General features: G+C 39.5%; 1 protein-coding gene across 2 annotated transcripts in view; it reads left to right on the top strand.

Annotated features, from left to right (window-relative positions):
- The window catches only part of LOC132380015 (transmembrane channel-like protein 7), a 64,935-nt gene extending 47,363 nt beyond the window's left edge, over positions 1-17,572 (top strand). For both annotated transcript variants that reach the window (XM_059948469.1, XM_059948470.1), the window contains 7 exons: positions 761-858; positions 2,003-2,186; positions 2,782-2,912; positions 5,838-5,993; positions 13,899-13,977; positions 14,256-14,355; positions 16,864-17,572. In XM_059948469.1, coding sequence (XP_059804452.1) covers positions 761-858; positions 2,003-2,186; positions 2,782-2,912; positions 5,838-5,993; positions 13,899-13,977; positions 14,256-14,355; positions 16,864-16,919 — 804 coding nt within the window. In that variant the 3' untranslated portion in view covers positions 16,920-17,572. The remainder of the gene's footprint in view (positions 1-760; positions 859-2,002; positions 2,187-2,781; positions 2,913-5,837; positions 5,994-13,898; positions 13,978-14,255; positions 14,356-16,863) is intronic.
- Positions 17,573-18,724: the final 1,152 nt, after the last annotated feature.

Raw genomic sequence — 18,724 nt, 5'->3', positions numbered from 1 at the left:
CTGCCTGGCTGTCTATCACATAGACAGCTCGGGCACACATCCAAGGTTGACCCTGACTAACAGAGGGCCTCATCAAGTGACCACAGGTGCTATAATCCGAAGCAACAAGCAATCTGCTGGAGGAACTTGGTGGGTTGAGCAGCATCTATGGGAGAAAAGCAATAACTAATATTTTGGGGCAAGATTCTGCATCAGGATACAAAATAAATTAATGTTGTTGTTTTTCTGTTCTGAGTGAATCTCAGATGCACTCTATCACTTTCCCTCCAGTAATCACTGAACTAGCTGCGGGTGCACACATTGATAAACGTATGTACATGTTATACTGTACGTGTTTGTTCAAAGCAGTTCTCCAAATTTAAAGTCCCATACATAGACTGTGAGAAGAAATCTGTAGAGAAGTAATCTGAATCATAGGGTGCCAGTGAAAAAATTAATTTATTCTTGAGTCCATGGATTGCATCAAAATTGTGATCTCAGTTTGAGCATTTCATGCACTGTACTCAAGCTAAACTTAAGTTGCTTGAAGCTGCGTTTAATTGCGAGGCAATGTTCCAGCTCTTGTTGGAGCCCTTCAAAAAAAATCCTTGGAAAAGTATTCAGAAGCAGACTGATTTAAAAAAAAACATTTTGCTTTAAAATGATTTGTGTAATTTAAGGATCGGTTGTCCTTTTGTGCAATTTCGCAACATCAAGCTGACATTTATTTTACAGTGCTTTTTAACAAGTTAACTAAGATCATTTGTGTTTGATTCTCTAGTGTTGGGAGACGAAGATTGGACAAGAAATGTACAAGCTCTTTTTATTTGATTTTCTAGCTAGCATCGGTGTCATATTTTGTATGGAACTTCCAAGAAAGTAAGCAAAAAGAAAAAGAACATTTCATATACTTTCAGACTGAGATTGGGGGACACAATAGATGTTCTCATATTAGAAGAGTACTTTAAAAAGATAATAGATTACTTCTACTGGATGATTCAGATTAGAATGAATTCACAGAAAGATTATTTTCACTTTTTAGAATATTCCTTTTAATCAAAGTTTGTACAAACAGTAACATTGTGTAATTGTCCATAATGTAGGAAGCAGTTTAACACACAAGCAAGCTGTAAGTTTGGGATGAATCATTAGGAATCTGATCTATAATTTTGTCACCACAAAATGATATAAAAGGTTATAAATCTCAGCTTCATGCTGATCTATTTTGGCTGAGTATAAGAGATATGAGCAACACTTTTGGAAGGCATGCTTATTTGAAATGACAGGTAAATGTTTCTTCTTTTTTAAGTAAGTTCTGATATAGCTCCAGTTTTATTCAAAAATAATGCAATCTACAATTTAATATACACTCAGTGACATTTTATTAGGTACAGAAGTGCAATCCAGTTTGATCTGCTGCCCATCCACTCAAGGTTTGATGTGTTGTGCATTTAGAGATGCTCTTCTGTACTACACCATTGTAACACAGGGTTATTTAAGTTACTATTACCTTCCTCTCAGCTTGAACCAATCTGGCTGTTCTCCTCTGACTTCTCTCATTAGCGAGGTATTTTCACCCACAGAACTGCCATTCACTGGATTTTTTTGTTTTGTTTCTCACACCGTTCTCTGTAACTTCTGTTATGCATGAAAATCCCAGGAGATCAGCAATTTCTGAGACACTGAAACCACCCCGTTTGGCACAAAGTCAATTACACCACTTTTCTCCCCATTCTGATGTTTGGTCTGAAGAACTGAACCTCTTGACCATGTCTGCATGCTTTTCTATATTGAGTTGCTGCCATATTATTGGTTGATTAGATATTTTCATTAAAAAGGTTTACAGGTGTATCGAATAAAGTGGCCACTGAGTGTATGCATTTATTCAGTTCAAATTGATATCCTTGCAAGCTATATTTCATTAAATATGTTGCTCATGAAGTTGTTTACATGCCTACCCATTCAACAAATGAATGAACAATGTTTCTGCAAGAAATATTCATAGTTTTCCTTCAATGTTTAGATTTCTGGAGGATCATGTTTCCTTTCCGTTACCCAAGATATTGCAAAGGCCGTCTTTCATCATTACGGAAAATATACTAAGTATTGTTAATGGACAGACTATTGTCTGGATTGGAATGTTCTATTCTCCGTTGCTGCCGATTCTCAATGCCATCAAATGCATCATCACGTTCTACATGAAAAAGGTAGAGGAAAGAACATTGTCACTGCAGCTAAAAGTTGGTTTGAAGTTAAACACAATCACCAGTCGTTGTGTAGATTGGACCTCAAAGCAATCTTCTGTCTGTGAAATTAAAATTTCGGTAATTCTAAGAAAACTTTCTGGTTGGTAGCAACTAGCCTGCAGAAAAGCTGTGCACAACTGTAAGATGATCTTCACATCATGTACAAATTCACAATCATATCAGGACTCTAGACTGATTCTAATCAGGGACCCAACCAGAAATAGGATTGAGATGATACCATTCATAATGAAAATGATGGCAGGGGAACTAAGCGATAATGATTGCAGTGTGTTTTTTTTTGGCCATGACTCAGTGGAAAAAACTAATTATCATTTTGGATCCAAAGCCACAGGGAGTTGGGTTTATGCTTTTTTAGGTTGCAAATGACAGAATGAATATTTAAATATTTTTAATTCAGTGAACAGCAGACCTTATTGTCTTTATAGTCTCAGTGATTATAATTGGCACAGCCGTAAAATGCCGATTTGATTATGAAAAGATAATTGTTTTAAAGCCTTATCTTTGTATGTTCTCTTTTATATGACCTTATCCACAGCACAGTCTATATACTTACTGCCGTCCTGCCAGAAGGTTGTTTCGAGCATCCAGCTCTAGGATTTTCTTTCAGTTGACGCTACTGTTTGGATTGACTTTAGCATTGGTCCCGATTGCTGTTAATCTATTTCTGTAAGTATAAGTCTTAGCAGGATGCCTCGTATTCAACTAGATTTTGTATCAATAATCATCAGGAAGCAGTTGCATAGTTTTGCAAGGAGATGGATAGCAATTTTGGTGCACTGATAAAAACCCAATTGCACTTACACCTCCCAAGGACAGCTATAACCTCCATATCAATGGATTTGGCATGAAAGAAGAAGTAGTGAGGCATCTGGAAAGAAATGGATCCATCAGGCAGATGCAGCATGGATTCAGCAAAGGCAGGTCCTTTTGACGGACTTACTGTTTTTTTAGGATATAATGAACGCAGTGGACAGAGGAGAACAGATAAATGTTATTTACTTGGATTTCCAGATGCTGTTCAGTAAGGTGCAGCATAAAAGACTTATCCATAAGATAAGTATGCATAGAATTGGGGGTGATGTATAGAGGATAGAGGATTGGTTAACTAATAGAAAGCAGAGAGTTGATATATACAGGTGTTACTCTGGTTGGCAATCAGTGTGCCATAGAGGTTGTTGCTGGGCCTGCAACTGTTCACAATATACATTAGTGATCTGGAAGAGGGGACTGAGTGTAGTGTATCTAAGTTTGCTGAGGAAAGCAAGTTGAGTGGAAAAGTAAATTGTGCAGAAGATGCAGAGAGTCTGCAGAGGGATATAGATAGGTTAAGTGAGTGGGCAAGGGTCTAGCAGATGGAGTAGAATGTTGGTAAATCCGAGGTCATCCAGTTTGGAAGGGAAAATGGAAGAGCAGATTATTATTTAGATGGTAAAAATACTGCAGTTTGCTGCTGTGCAGAGGGAGTTGGGAGTGCTTGTGCATGAATCGCAAAAGGTTGGTTTGCAGGTGCAGCAGGCTATCAAGAAGGTAAATGGAATGGTGGCCTGCACTGCTAGAAGGATTGAATTTAAGAGCAGGGAGGTTTTGTTGCAACTGTACAGGGTACTGGTGAGGCCACATCTGGAGTACTGCGTGCACTTCTGTCCTCCTTACTTGAGGCAGGATATACTGGCTTTGGAGGCAGTACAGAGGAGGTTCACCAGGTTGATTCCAGAGATGGGCGGGGTGGGGAGGTGATTAGACTATGAGGACTGAGACTGTATTCGCTGGAATTCAGAAGAATGAGAGGAGATATTATACAAACATATAAAATTATGAAAGGGATAGATAAGATAGAGACAGGAAAGTTGTTTCCACTGGTAGGTGAGACTAGAACTACGGGACAGAGCTTCAAGATTCGTGGGAGTAGATTTAGTATGGAGATGAGGAGAAACTACTTTTCCTAGAGAGTGGTGAATCTGTGGAATTCTCTGCCCAATGAAGCAGTCGAGGCTACCTCAGTAAATATATTTAAGATGAGGTTTGATAGATTTTTGCATAGTAGGGTTATGGTGTAAAGGCAGGTAGGTGGAGATGAATCCATGGACAGATCAACCATTATCTTATCGAATGGCGAAGCAGGTTCGTTGGGCCATATGGCCTACTCCTCCTCCCATTTCTTATGTTCTTATGTAACACTTGCAACATCATTGAATTGAGAGGCTGGGTATCCTGTGGGAAGTAACTCGCCTCCTAACAGGACAAGACCACCTCAACATCAGTAAACTTGAAATCAGGAGTGTGGTAGAACTCTCTCCACTTGCCTGGATCACTGCAGTTCCAACAATTCTCAAGAAGCTCACAGGCACCCAGGATAAAGCAGCCTAGTTAATCAACAATCCATCAACTATTTTTAACATCACTCTTGGTGCATAAGGGCTGCACTATGTTCCATAGGCAAATACAATGCAGTTATTTCCCCAGGCAAGTGGTGACAAAATGAGTATTTTAATAGATTCTCCAACAAGTTACACATCTTTCCAATTTGGACCCACATTGCCTGTCCTTCATCATTCATGGGTCTGAGAATTTCAACTCCCATCACCGTATGGATCAACAGCACCTTCTCAAAGGAAATAAGGGGTCAGAAATAGCATTGTTGCCCATATCTCAAAAATGAATTAAAGATAATGCACACAACTTGCAGTTAACTACGAAACTAGTCTGAACAAAATTGGTAAATCAATCAAAGATAATTGAATTTTTAATAGTAAGTATCATTTATTATCAAGTGTATTCAAGTTTCAGAAGTTAATAATTGCAGTAGATTTAAAACATGTTTTACTTCCACTGCTTGCATCTTTTATCGCAATTGGGTGATCCCATTTTTCTTTCCAAGTTAACTGTTTCTGTACTGAATTCATTTTAATTCAGATTTCCTGCTTTATATTCCCTGATTCAAACTGCATAGCTCAGACAGGTTTCTTCATGGCCTGTTTAGTCTGCTTAAACTCTACAACGTGCATCAAGTGTTGGATTTGGGAAGGTCTCTGTTCAAAAGCTGGAATGAAGGTAGCTAAAGGAGAGGTGAATAGCAGATATTGTTTTTCTGCAACTGTCTACAAAATTCTTTCCTTTGTTTGAGGGAGAATGCCATAAGGGAAGGGGATAATCTTCTCTTCTCTCTGGTCTTCTGAACTACAGTGGATGCAAGCCTGAGCTCTCCAATTTTTCAGCACCATCTTCCTTTCTGAAGTATAAGTAAATCTTCTTCCAAAATCTCAGCAACTTTTCTTAAATAAGGAGAATAGTACTGTATCTTGCTATATATAGACTTCTGCACAGCACTGTTTTTATATATGTATATATATATATATAGTGTGTGTGTGTGTGTGTGTGTGTGTATGTATATGTTACCAGTTCTTTTCTGCATTATCTCTGCTATTATCCTTTGTATATATATCCTTTTGAATGTTGATGTGTACGTTGAAAGATTTATTGAGTTTAATGCTATTTTCATCAGCTTTCACATGAATTATTTCTGCAGATTATGTTAGTTCCAATCTTGGAGTGAGATCATGCAAATGAGAATTCCAAATGTTTTCTCCTCAGGGTTCGTCCATCCAAAGCATGTGGTCCATTTCGATATTACGAATCAGTTTGGGATATTGTTCCAGAAGTTATTGCAAGACTTCCGCCGAAGGCACAGGACTTTTTTATCTACATTAAGTCCGAAGCCTTCTTGTTGATGTTGATCACTACTTTAAGGTAAGAATATCAACAGATGATCAAAAATTAGGATTGAGAAACAAGGCGAACAGTGTGGCATTTAAATGTTAAATAGAATAAAGTTCAAAGTTCAAGGTAAGTTTATTATTAATTTGCTTACATATACATATGTTATCATATACTGAACTACACTGAGAATCATTTTCTTGCAGGCATTCACAGTAAATCAACAAAACACAATAGAATCAATGAACAACTGCACACAAAGATGGACAGCCAATGCGCAAAAGACAACAAATTGTGCAAATACAACAAAAAAAGAAAAATCCAAATAATAATAATAAATATTTAAGTGACAAATACTGAGATCAAGAGCTGTTGAGTCCTTGAAAGTGAGTCCTTAGGTTGCGGAATTAGTTCAGTGTTGGGTGAGTGAAGTTATCCATGCCAGGTTCAGGAACCTGAGAATTGGGTAATAGCTGTTTCTGAATCTGGTGGTGCAGGACCTAAGGCTCCTTTACCTCCATCCTGATGGCTTTAGCAAGAGAAGAGCATGGCCTGGATGGTGGGGGTCATTGATGACGGATGTTGCTTTCCTACGACAGTGCTGCTTGTAGTTGTGCTCAATGGTGGGAGGGTTTAATGAGTGGTCTAAAAGAGAATTGTGACTCCCCTACTTTGGGATAATAGGGTGCAATAATAATAATAATAATAATAATAATAATGGTGATATATTTAATAAGACCAGAAGACATAGGTACACAATTAGGCCACTCAGCCCATTGAGGCTGTTCTGCCATTGCATCATGGTTGATTAATTATCCCTCTCAACCACATTCTCCTGCTTTCACTCCATAATCTGATGCCCTGACTCATAAAGAACATTTCAAATTCTGCTTTGAAAATATTCAATGACTTGGTCTCCACAGCCATCTGACACAATAAATACCACAGATTCACCACTCTCTGGCCAAAGAAACTCCTCCTCATCTCTGTTCTAGATGGATGTCCCTCTATTCTGAGGTTGTGCCCTCTAGTCCTAGACTCAGCCACTGTAAGAAACATCTTCTCCAGATCCACCCTGTGCAGGCCTTTCAATATTCAATAAGTTTAAATGAGATCGCCCCTTTTTTTTCTAACCTCCAGTGAGTACAGGCTAGGAGACATCAAATGCTCCAGATACATTAATCCTTTCATTCTTGTGAATCTCCTCCAGACTCTCTCCAATGACAGCACATCTTTTCTTTGATAATGTGCCCTAAACTGCTCACAGTACTCCCAAGTGTGGCCTCAGCATCACATCCTTGCTCTTATATTCCAGTCCTCTTGAAATAGATGCCAACATTGCATTTGCCTTCCTTACCATTGACTCAACTTGCAAGTTAAACTTTGGGAAATCCTGCACAAAAATCCCAAGTCTCTTTGTACCCCATTTAGAAAATAGTCTATGCCTTTATACGTTTTAAAATTTCTTTGTATTAGTTTTTTTTATGCGTTTTCTACATCACTACAGATAGAAAAAAAACCCAAATCAAAATGAAGAAAATTAATACAGTGCAAAAATAAACATACAATAATAATATAATACAAAAAAGATAATTGAGAAAGCACCCAAATTGAAGACATGTAAAATTAGTATCCTCCCCAAGCCCCGCAACAAAAAAAAACTCCAGACCAACCACAACACAATATAGAGAATGTAAATCAGGACATTCAAACCCCCAAAACTGTAAATACACTTAGCAACAGAAGATATTAATGCCTACTACCAAAAAAAAGGAGCTGAAAGCAAGGGACCGAAAAAAAAACCTTAGTTAGGAGGAAGGTTATGAAAGTACTCAATAAAAGGTCCCCAGACCTTATGGAACTTTATATCCGAATTAAGAACTGAATAATGCATTTTTTCAAGGTCTAAGCAGGACATAATATCGTTAAGCCATTGAGCATGCGTGGGCGGGGCAACATCTCTCCATCTAAGGAGGATGAAATGTCTAGCCAGGAGAGAAGCAAAAGATAATATTCAACACTTAGTCAAACTCAAACGTAAATCTGTCTCACCCAAAAAACTAAACAAAACAATTAAAGGGTTAGGTTCTAGGTGGTGATTCAGAATATACGATAACGTTATGAAGACATCTTTCCAAAATTTCTCCAAGCTGGGACAAAACCAGTACATATGAATAAGAGAGGCCTCGCCTCTTTTGCATTTATCACAAAGAGGACTAATATTAGGGTAAAATCAAGATAATTTAGATTTAGACATATGGGCTCTATGAACAATCTTAAACTGTAAAAGGCAATGGCGAGCACAAAGAGAGGTTGAATAAACTGATTTCAGAATCGAGTCCCAAGTCTCATCAGATAAGGAGATATTTAAATCATGCTCCCAAGCCATTCTAATTTTATCCACAGGGGCACGCCGTAAGAATGCTAATTTATCACAAATAAATGATATTAAACCTATACCCAGTGGATTAATAGAAAGAAATAAATCCATAACATTTTTCTCAGGCATTTCAGGGAAGTTAGGAATTAAAAGATCAATAAAGTGTCTAATTTGGAGATATCCCTTTATACGTTTTACCAAAGTGCAGGACCATAATCTTCCCTACACTATATTCCATCTGCCACTTTTTGCCCTATCTCCCAATCTAAGTCATTTTGCAGGCTCCCTGCTTCCTCAGTGATACCTGCCTTTCACCTATTTTTATAGCATCTGTAAAATTTGCCACAAAGCCATCAATTCCATCATCCAAATCACTGACAGATATAATACGAAAAGCAGCGGTCCCAATACTAACCCCTGCGGAACCATTAGTCCCAGGCAGCCAAACAGAATAGGCCTCCTTTACCCCACTCAGATAATCTTCTACCCATGCTAGAGTCTTTCTGTAATACCATGGGCTCTTGTTAAGCAGCCTCATGTGTGGCATCTTATCAAAGGCCTTCTGAAAATCCAAATAAATGACATGCACTGACTCTCCTTTGTCTATCCTGCTTTTTATTCCTGCAAAGGATCCCAACAGAATTGTCAGGGAAGAATTTTCCTTGGGGAAACAGTGCTGACTTTGGCCTACTTTTTCATGCACCACCAAGTACCCTGAAACCTCACCTTTAATAATGGACTCCAACACCTTGTCAACCACCAGTCAACTAACTGGCCTATAACTTCCTCCATTCTGCCTCCCTCCCTTCTTAATAAGTGGAGTGACATTTACAATTTTCCTGTTCTCAGGAACCATTCCAGAATCGAGAATTCTTGAAAGATCATTGCTACCTCTTTCATAAACCTGAGCTGGAGTCCATCTGGTCCAGGTGACTTAACTAACTTAAGACCTTACACCAGAGGTCGGCAACCTGCGGCTCCAGAGCCACATGCGGCTCTTTGATCTCTGTGATGCGGCTCCCCGTGGTTTGTTAGCTTTTGAAATGTAATTCGAAATTTGAAGATTATGGTGATCTTGTACAATATGAAAACTTTGCGGAGACACCGTTTCCTGACACATCCGAACCGGCTCACAATTAGCCACCGTTCCGGCTAAGGGAGATAGCCTACGGGGGTTTGTGAGTACGTGTCTTTTGGAGCATCCGCGCCCACGGGGACGGGTTGAGGGAGGCTTTAAAGCAAGGCTGTTTAGTTTGAATAAAGTTACCTTTGACTGCAGTCTTTATTTTAGCGCTGCGTGCAGCGCTACACCGCTACAACGTGTTTTTTATCGCTATTAATATACATCACAACTGCCAATGCCTGACACCCGCCAGTGCGCGCTTTCTTTTAATTCTTCGATCCAAGGTAGGCTACCTATGTAGTAACCTTCAACCCAACGTCTTTTTTTCGGAGTTCAAAATGTTTTTGTTGCATGCAGAAATGTAATTTTGTTTTCTCTGCAGGAGTTCATCAATTTCAAAAATGCAACACATTATAGTTTGTTTATACATAGCATAAAGGCAAAAAAAAAAACCCGTTGTATGCAGTGTTATTTCATTTTGTGGCTCCCAGTGTTTTCTTTTCTGTGGGAAATGGGTCCATATTGGCTCTTTTAGTGGTAAACGTTGCCGACCCCTGCCTTACACCTTCCTCAGTGTCTTCCCCTTAGCAATAGCAATAACACTCAGCTCTGCCCTTTGTGCTCTCGAATTTCTGGCATACTGCTAGTGTCATTCACAGTGAGGACTGACTCAAAATACTTACTCATTTTGTCTGCCATTTCTTTGTTGGCCCATTACTGCCTCTCCAACATCATTTTCCAGCAGTCTGGTATCCATTCTCATCTCTCTTTTACTCTTTAAATACCTGAAAAATCTTTAGGTATCCTTTTTTTATATAAACGGCCGGCTTACATTCATATTTTACCTTTTCTCCCCTTATGGCTTTTTTTGGTTGTCTTCTGTTGGTTTTTAAGTTTCTCAATCCTCTAACTTCCAACTTATTTTGCTATAATGTATGCCCTCTTTCTGCTTTTATGCTGTCCTTGACTTACCTTATTTAAAGCTCATAGTAAATTTGTTATCAACCCTGAGGTTCATTTTCTTGCAACACAGTTAATGAATCCAATAACCATAACAGAATCATAGAAGGACTACACCCAATGGGGTGGACAACTAGTGTGCAAAAGAAAACTAACTGTGCAAATTACTACTTTAAAAATAATAATTAATAAATAGATAGATAAATAAATAAATAGATGTGCAATAAATATTGAGAATATGAGATGAAGAGTCCTCGAAAGCCAGTGCACAGGTTATGAGAATATTTCAATGATGGGGCGGGTGAAGATGAGTGAGAGTCCGCAAGTGAGGAAATTGAGGATCCAATTGCACAAGGAGGTATTGAACCTTATTGATTAATTTTGATGGGGTGATAATATTGAATTCCAAGCTGTAGCCACAATTCCAGCCACAGTTGCACCATATTCCCTTGAGAATACTTTTTTTTATCTTTGGGGTGTGTCCATCCCGTACCTTCAGAATTCTCCCCAGAAACTCCAGGCAACGCTGCTCTACCATCATCTCTGCTGGTGTCTCCTTCCAATCAACTTTGTCCACTCCTCTGAAATTCCCTTACTCCACTCTAAAATAATGATACATCTGACTTTATCTTTTCTTTCTTAAACTGCAGGGTCAATTGTATTATATTATGATCACTGTCTCCCAAGGGTTATTACACTCGGATGTTACCCTTGTAACTATGATCTTCTTTCAGGCTCAACACGATTCAGTGATGCCTATGATCTCATACCTGCCAATCTCTAACTGCACTGCATGATCATTTACCCTATCCCGTGTATTGTGTGCTTTTAAATGTCACCCTTTTTGATCTTCAACCCATCCCACTGAGGGCAATTTTACCCTATCGTAAACCAGTTCCTCCTCACAGTCTCACTATACACTGTATCAACTTGTATACCAACTACTCCATCCTCAGTCCTATCACTCCGGTTCCCATCCCCTGCAAAGTTAGTTTAAACCCTCACCAACCTAGCAAACCTGCTGGCGAGGATATTGGTCCCCATTGGGTTCAGGTGTAACCTGTCCTCTTTGCACAGGCCATACCTTCCCCAGAAGAGATCCCAATGATCCTGAAATCTGAAACCCTGCCCCCTGCACCAATTCCTCAGCCATTCATTCACCTGTATTATCATCCCATTTCTGCCCAGACTAAAACACATGGCGACAGAAGTAATCTGGAGATTATTACCTTATAGGTCCTGTTCTTCAGCCTTTTCCCTAACTCCCTATATACACTGCACAGGATAGCTTCTCCCTTTCAAACGAGGTGGTGTTCATAAGTTCATGGTCTATTCAAGAAACCCGATGGCAGACAAGAAGAAGCTGTTCCTAAAATATTGTTTGTGGGTCTTCAGGTTCCTGTACTTCCTTCCCGATGGTAGTAATAGGAAGAGGACATATCCCAGATGGTGAGAGTCTTTAATGATGGATGTCGCCTTCTTGAGGTAACACCTCTTAAAGATGTCCTCAGTGGTGGGGACGGTTGTGCCCCTGATGGAGATGGCTGAGTCTACAGCCCTCTGGAGTATCTTGCAATCCTGTGTGTTAGAGCCTCTGTACTAGGCTGTGATGCAACCTGTCAGAATGCTCTCCACTCTACATTGTAGTAATTTCAAAAACCTTTGGTCATCTACCAAGTTTCCACAAACTCCTAATGTTTGTTCAAACTCCTAGAGCCACTTGTGTGCCTTCTACATGATTGAATCAGAATGTTGGGCCCAGGCTACATCCTCTGGGATGTTAATGCCCAGGAATTTGAAGCTGCTCACCCTTCCCACTACTGATCAGGACTGGAGGAGACAGGGTACGCCTGACTCCACCTTCATGAATTACACAGTCAATTCCTTGGTCTTGCTGATCCTGAGCGTGAGGTTCTGGTTGCAAAAACTGTTCCCCAGCTGATCTATTTCACTGCTGCATGTCTCCTATTCACCATCTGAAATTCTGCTAACAGAGATACCATCGGTGAATTAATAGTCCTAACCAGACACTTATGAGTTAGGGAGAGTAGAGCAGTGGGCTAGGCATACTTCCTCAAGGTGCACCTATGTTGATTGTCAGTGAGAAGTAGTTGTTTTTCCTGTTCTGCATTGACTGTTGTCTCTTGATAAGGAAGTCGAGGAGCCAGTTACAGGGTGGTACAGAAGCTTACAGATTTGCCTAGAGGTTTCTAGCAAAAGAAAATCGCACAAATTAGTGTGAGTTATTTGTTATGAATGTTCGGACACAAAAGAAATAATGAACTTGCAGAATATTGCTTGCATGAACCATTGGCTAAGAATTAATTTTAGATTACAGCATTCTTTTATCATTTAAGTTTATCTTTTGGTAGCTTTGCCCATTGGACAAACCAGATGTAGAAATTAAAGGAACATAATAATTGTGAAATGAAGAATGACCAAGCCCCATTTAGTTCACCTTTTATTCTAATTATTTCTATTGCTGTTGGGGTAGGCAACAATGTCACTGTATCTTTTACAATTATTTGTTTATCATAGAGAAAAGATGGTGCAAATCTTTAAAAACAAAGGTAATTGCAATTAAATTATCGATAACACCTGCCACAATTGTTTATTTGTGAGATGATGAATCCTTTTAAAATAGAAATGTGTATGGTTTTTATTCTTAAATAAAGAGCAGAGGTGGAAATTGAAAACAGTGTCACTATTGCTATATACTTCCCATGTTTTCTGTGAGCAAGAAGTGAATTGATCCTGTAGCTTTCAATACCCTCTTCTTCATGAATATTATTTGAATGATATAATGATATATTGAAATGTCAGTCTTCAAACCCTTTGCTTTTACATACACACATATATAATTATATATATATATATTTCTCAACGTTTATGGTTGGTATATAGAGTATTTTTCCCTCAATCTCAGGTCCTCTACCAGAGGCCTGGGAGCTTGAGGGTTTGGCGCAGTGTCCTTGATGTTCCTAGTAATGTGGTCTTCTGGACTGAGATCTCAGATGTTGTTCCTGGTATCTGTTGGAGTCGCTCTCCCAGTCCAGGTGTCACAGCTCCAAGTGCTCCTATCACCACTGAGATTACTCCGGCTTTAACCTTCCATATCCTTTCTATCTGCTTTTTCAAGCCCTGGTATTTCTCCAGCTTCTCATATTAGTTCTTCCTGATGTTACTGTCATTTTGGATTGCCACAACTATTGCTTTCCTCTGTTCCTTGTCCAGTATCACTATATCTGGTTGGTTGGCCAGTACCTGCTTATCTGTCTGCATTTGGAAGTCCCACAGGATCTTAGTTCAGTCATTCTCCACTACCTTCTCGGGTGTTTCCCTATTGGACTTACCAATATATACACAGTATATTAAGAGCTAATAACATTCTTAGGCATTACATGTGAATAATAATAATATATTTATTGTACATAAACAATGTAATCGTAGTTCTCAAATTCTTTCTTGTTAACAGTATGGTACTGACAACATGTGTAGTGTTGGTTCGAGTTAACAGAAGGGCTATTACCCTGCTGAAGTGGCATTTAAGTCTGGTAAGTGCAGAAGTTGTGCTCCAATCATATGCTGCATTAGTAAGACCATTTCTGGAGTGCTGTGTGTCATATTGCTCTCCTTATTTGAGAAAGTATGTGAATGAATTAGAAGTAGATCAGAGATGCTTTTAAATGCCAGATCTGCTGCATTAAATATCCTGCATGTTTTATTTTACTACGAACATCTTTAGTAAAAGGTACTTGCACGAACACAGAGGATACAAAACCTTTAATGTTATTTCAAATATTCATTAATTGTGAACTACTTGTTTCTCTAGGCAAGACAAGATAAGCAGTATTTGGTGAAAAAACTATCCACACGATCTCAGCATCAAAGACGTGTTAATTTTCAAGACAGTTTTTGCAACAGCGCTCAAGGTATCAACAGCTGCACGTGAACATTATCACAGTGGAATTCTTTTAAGGACCAAACCTTTTAATAACCTGTTGTGAGCAAAAATGAGAGAAGGAAAAAAATTGCTCTGTCATTCCTTATTCCTTAAAGAATAATGATGTTTGCCTGATACACATCTACTTTGCTGAAAAGTTAGCCTTGCATATTCTATGCATCATTAAGCACAATGTATTTCCTTTGTTATTCTTGTTTATGTGGTATTTTGTTAATAGAGTTGGATAGCAACAAAATAGGGCGAAGCAAGATTTTAAAAATAAATCCAGAATAGTATGTGTGACAACAGAAGTTCATGAAAAGTGTTTCTGAAACCTTTGGATATGAAATGGAGATGTACGGTACAGAAAGTTTGAAAGAGTTCAGAGAAGATTTCCAAGGGTTTTGCTGGGAATGGAGGACCTGAGTTATAGGGACAGGTTGCATGGGTTAGGTTAGGAATTTATTCTCTGGAATTCAGGAGAATGAGGGGAGATCTTATAGGGGTGGACAACATTATGAGGCGTACAGATTGTGTCAGGAAATGTAGGCCTGACCCAACTGCAGAGCAGCAGAAACAATTTAGCGGTGAGCAAACACTTTAAGAATAAACTGCAAATCAACGAGCCACAAGGGGCCACAAAACAAGAGAGAATGGATACTTGACATGCCTAGGTAACTGATAGTGAGGAACAACTGGTTGTGCCTTGCTGGTTTGATGGGTGAACAAGGACTGTGGATCAGAGATCGGTTTGAATAGGCTGCACGTAATGAGTTGAAAATGAATGGCAGATGACTCCTGTTAGCTAGCTGGAGACTGGGAGGTGCCTGCCTGTGCAGGCCAGGTAGATAGGGCACATGCATGCTGACTTTTTCCTCTCAAGCTGGGTGAAACCTGAACTACAAATCATAGATTTAAAGTGAAACACGAAATAACTAAAGGGAAACTGTGGTGAACTACAGATACCTGTCTGGACATGCCCCTCTGCTGACTGCTCCTGTGGCTCCTCCCACAGACCCCAGTATAAAGGCGATTGGAGGCACTGCTCCTCCCTCAGTCTCCAGGATGTTGTGTGATGGTTTCTTGCAGCTAATAAAAGCCTATTGTTCGCCTCCCGTCTCCGAGAATTATTGATGGTGCATCAGAAACGTCATCACTCAAAGGGTGTTTAGAGTGTGGAACGAGCTGCCAGTGGAAGTGGTAGATGGGTGTGCATTTGTAAAATTTAAGAGAAGTTTAGCTAAGTACATGGATGAGAGGGGTTTGGGACAGGTATAGGTAGTAGATCGGGGAAATGGACGAGATAGGCCAAAGGGCCTGTTTTTGTGCTGTAGTACCCTGTGACTCTAAATGGGCCCTTTGGTGCATCACATCAATGCTGACCATTTAACCCATCTACACAAGTCACATTTACCTGCATTAGGGCCGTATCCTTAAATACCTTTTGCTGGGGAGATTCATCTTGCTCAACTTCTTTCAATCGGAATTGAATATTTGGGGATCTACTGTCATATTGTTCTCTATTTCTGCCCCAGCTGTCAAGTACATACAGCGTCAAAACCAAATCTCCCCCCATCCCTTTTTGTTTATCAGATTCTGCTGTGTAGTTTTGCTTTTGTTTTATGGAGTATGAATTTTATGTAAAATAAGTATTTCATTTTTATATACATTTAGAGCAGGGGGTCCCAACCTGGGGTCCACAGGCCCTTCAGTTAACGGTAGGGATCCATGGCATAAAAGAGGTTAGGAACCCCTGATTTAGAACATTATTTTAAATAGTTGTCAGTTTTTTCATGTTTTAAGTGATTGGCTTCCTGAAATATAATCATGCTTTCTGATTTTCCAAGAATTGTTTCTTAAGAATTAAAGGTTTTAAATCTGTAAGTTAATATATGAAGGTGTCTTGTTAAAAGAGGTCTGGAATATCCTTGGTCTCTCCAAAGCTATTTTATAGTTAAAGGGTTTCCTTTGAATTGTCTTCACTGAAGTCATATCCTGAAAAGAATTGAAATAAATAGCACCACAAATGAAATGGTGGAGGAGCTCTGTAAGTCAGGTAACTAATGTCCTGAGAAAGGGCCTCAGCTCAAAACATCGACTGTTTATTCCTTTCTATAGATGCTGCCTGACTTGCTGAGTTCCTCTAGTATTTTGTGTACATTGCTCAAGATTTCCAGCATCTGCAGAACCTCGTGTTACTGAAATAAATAACTAGATGATTTCATTTTTTTAATAGAAACAGAGAATTCTGAAGCCACTCATTGTCAGGCACAATATCTGTACAATGGGGTGTGTGAACATTTCAACTAATTTGTCATTAATAATGGAAGACAATAGAACCTGTTAAAGTGACCAATGTGAAAGGGGAGGGTGAAAGACCCATGGACAAGAAAAGGATTGCTGAAGCCCAGCAACAACTTGTTGCTGGCAAACAAAACAAGGAATACATTTTAAATGCTTTATTAATAACACTTTTTCTGATAAACCCTCACTGCAGAGTCACGGGCCGAAGCAAGCGAAGGCAAGGCAGAGTCGAGGAGCGAGCGGGTGTGAGGCAGAGACAAGGCAGGTTTGAAGCCAGTCCACCAAAACTGAGAGCGAGGAAAGACCTGAGGGTTGGTCGATCAAATTGCCAGGCTGATTTGGAAAAGTCTGGAATGGGCCGAAACCAGGCTGCAGGGTCCAGGCCTAAAGCATATCAAAGTGACAGGGCCCAGGTCCTTGAGCGAGGAACAAACCAGTGCTCGGATGATTTAAACAGCAAAAAGTTTTGCTTGCTGCTCCGTGGTGTTTATTCGGCTCTGCACTGAATGAAGGCCATGGCCTGTTCCAGCTGCTCTGGGCTTCGTGCCTGTAGACTCATTCACATTCCGAATGCTACTTGCTTACTTTTATAGTTTGCACAATTTATTTTTCTCTCTGAACACTGGGCTTCTGACAGTCCTCATTTTTTATGTGTCCTTTTGGGCATCTTTGTTTTGTGGCTGCCTGTAAGGAGGCAAATCTCAAGGTTGTATAAAGTATGCTTACTTTGATAATAAATGTACTTTTGAACTTTGAACTTTTGAAGTGGTTAGGTTGAGAAAAACCATACACCTTGTGTCACTGAGCAGAGGAAGGCATGATTAGTGCAGAAAGGTGCTTTGATCTAGAGGCCTGAGTAGTTAATGCAGGTAAATAGAGTTGGAAGGTGTAACAACCCTAGTTAAGGCAAAGCAGGATTAGTAGTCAATATAGTTGACATGGAACATCAGAGCACAAGAACAGGTCTTTTGACCCACCATTGTTAGTGCTGAATTATGCCAAATTAAACATTAATTTATCTGCCTGCACATGATCCATATCTCTCTTTTCTCCTAGCCTGTCTAAATGCTAGTATTGTGTCTACTTGCACCAACACTCCTAGCAGCAAGTTCCAAACACATGCCACTCTGTAAACAAAACTTAACCTGCCCATCTCTTTTCTGCTTTACTCAAGCAAAATTTGAGTAAAGTGGTTATAACATCCGTTAGTATGTTTGGATATGGCCCAAGTGTCTAGTAAGAGAGAGAGAGAGAGTGAAGCGGGTCAATAGTTCACAGGCTTTAATGCAAATAGAGTTAGAGGGAAAAGAAAACAATAAACACAAGGCCAAACAGGGCCGATAACTATTATTCTCAAATGGAAAACGAAGCCTACACTGCGACTGAGAGGAATAACTAAATATAGAACGAATACGGTTAATCCTCAGTTGAATTGACAGTCCAATTTCTCAGGCAAGGCCGAATGCAAGCAGGCAGTGAAATGTTGCTGTGTTTGCTAAAGTCTCGACAAGCACTACAGTGAAGAGAATGGAGTTAAGTACTGTCCCAATGAAATAATAATTAGCCGATACGTGCATATTCACAAGCGCAATTGCCATATCTGTTGTGCTGCTAAATCCGTGGTCGTGACAACATCTCACATGAATGGTCACAACAGCCAAAATTATGGGATTAACTATGGGGTGGCTTGTCACATTTCCCCAAAATAATTGAAAACCTATACCTAATCAATGGACTTGGATGACTATGGTGTGATAGCCATTTGCCTTTTTGTACGGATTGTAATTCACTTTCAGGACCCTGCTTCGGTTCAGGTTTTAACTTTTATTGCAATTGTCAGCCTCACCCTATGTACATTCACATCTCACTTCATTACTTAATCTGAAATAGAATGAACAAAAGCTTCTCCTGCCAGGGTGAGAGTGAGTACCCCTCCAGGATGAGTTGGCTGATAAATGATGATAGATTTGAAGCATTAATTAATTTTCTCTCTCTACTAATCCAGCTAAACCCTTTGAGGACTTACAGCAGTTTCTGTTTTAATCTAAGGGTTT

This window comes from Hypanus sabinus, chromosome 23 (genome assembly GCF_030144855.1).
Source record: "Hypanus sabinus isolate sHypSab1 chromosome 23, sHypSab1.hap1, whole genome shotgun sequence".
NCBI lineage: Eukaryota > Metazoa > Chordata > Chondrichthyes > Myliobatiformes > Dasyatidae > Hypanus > Hypanus sabinus.
The sequence above is the reverse complement of the archived record's forward strand: the minus strand, read 5'-3'. Positions and strand labels throughout refer to the sequence as shown.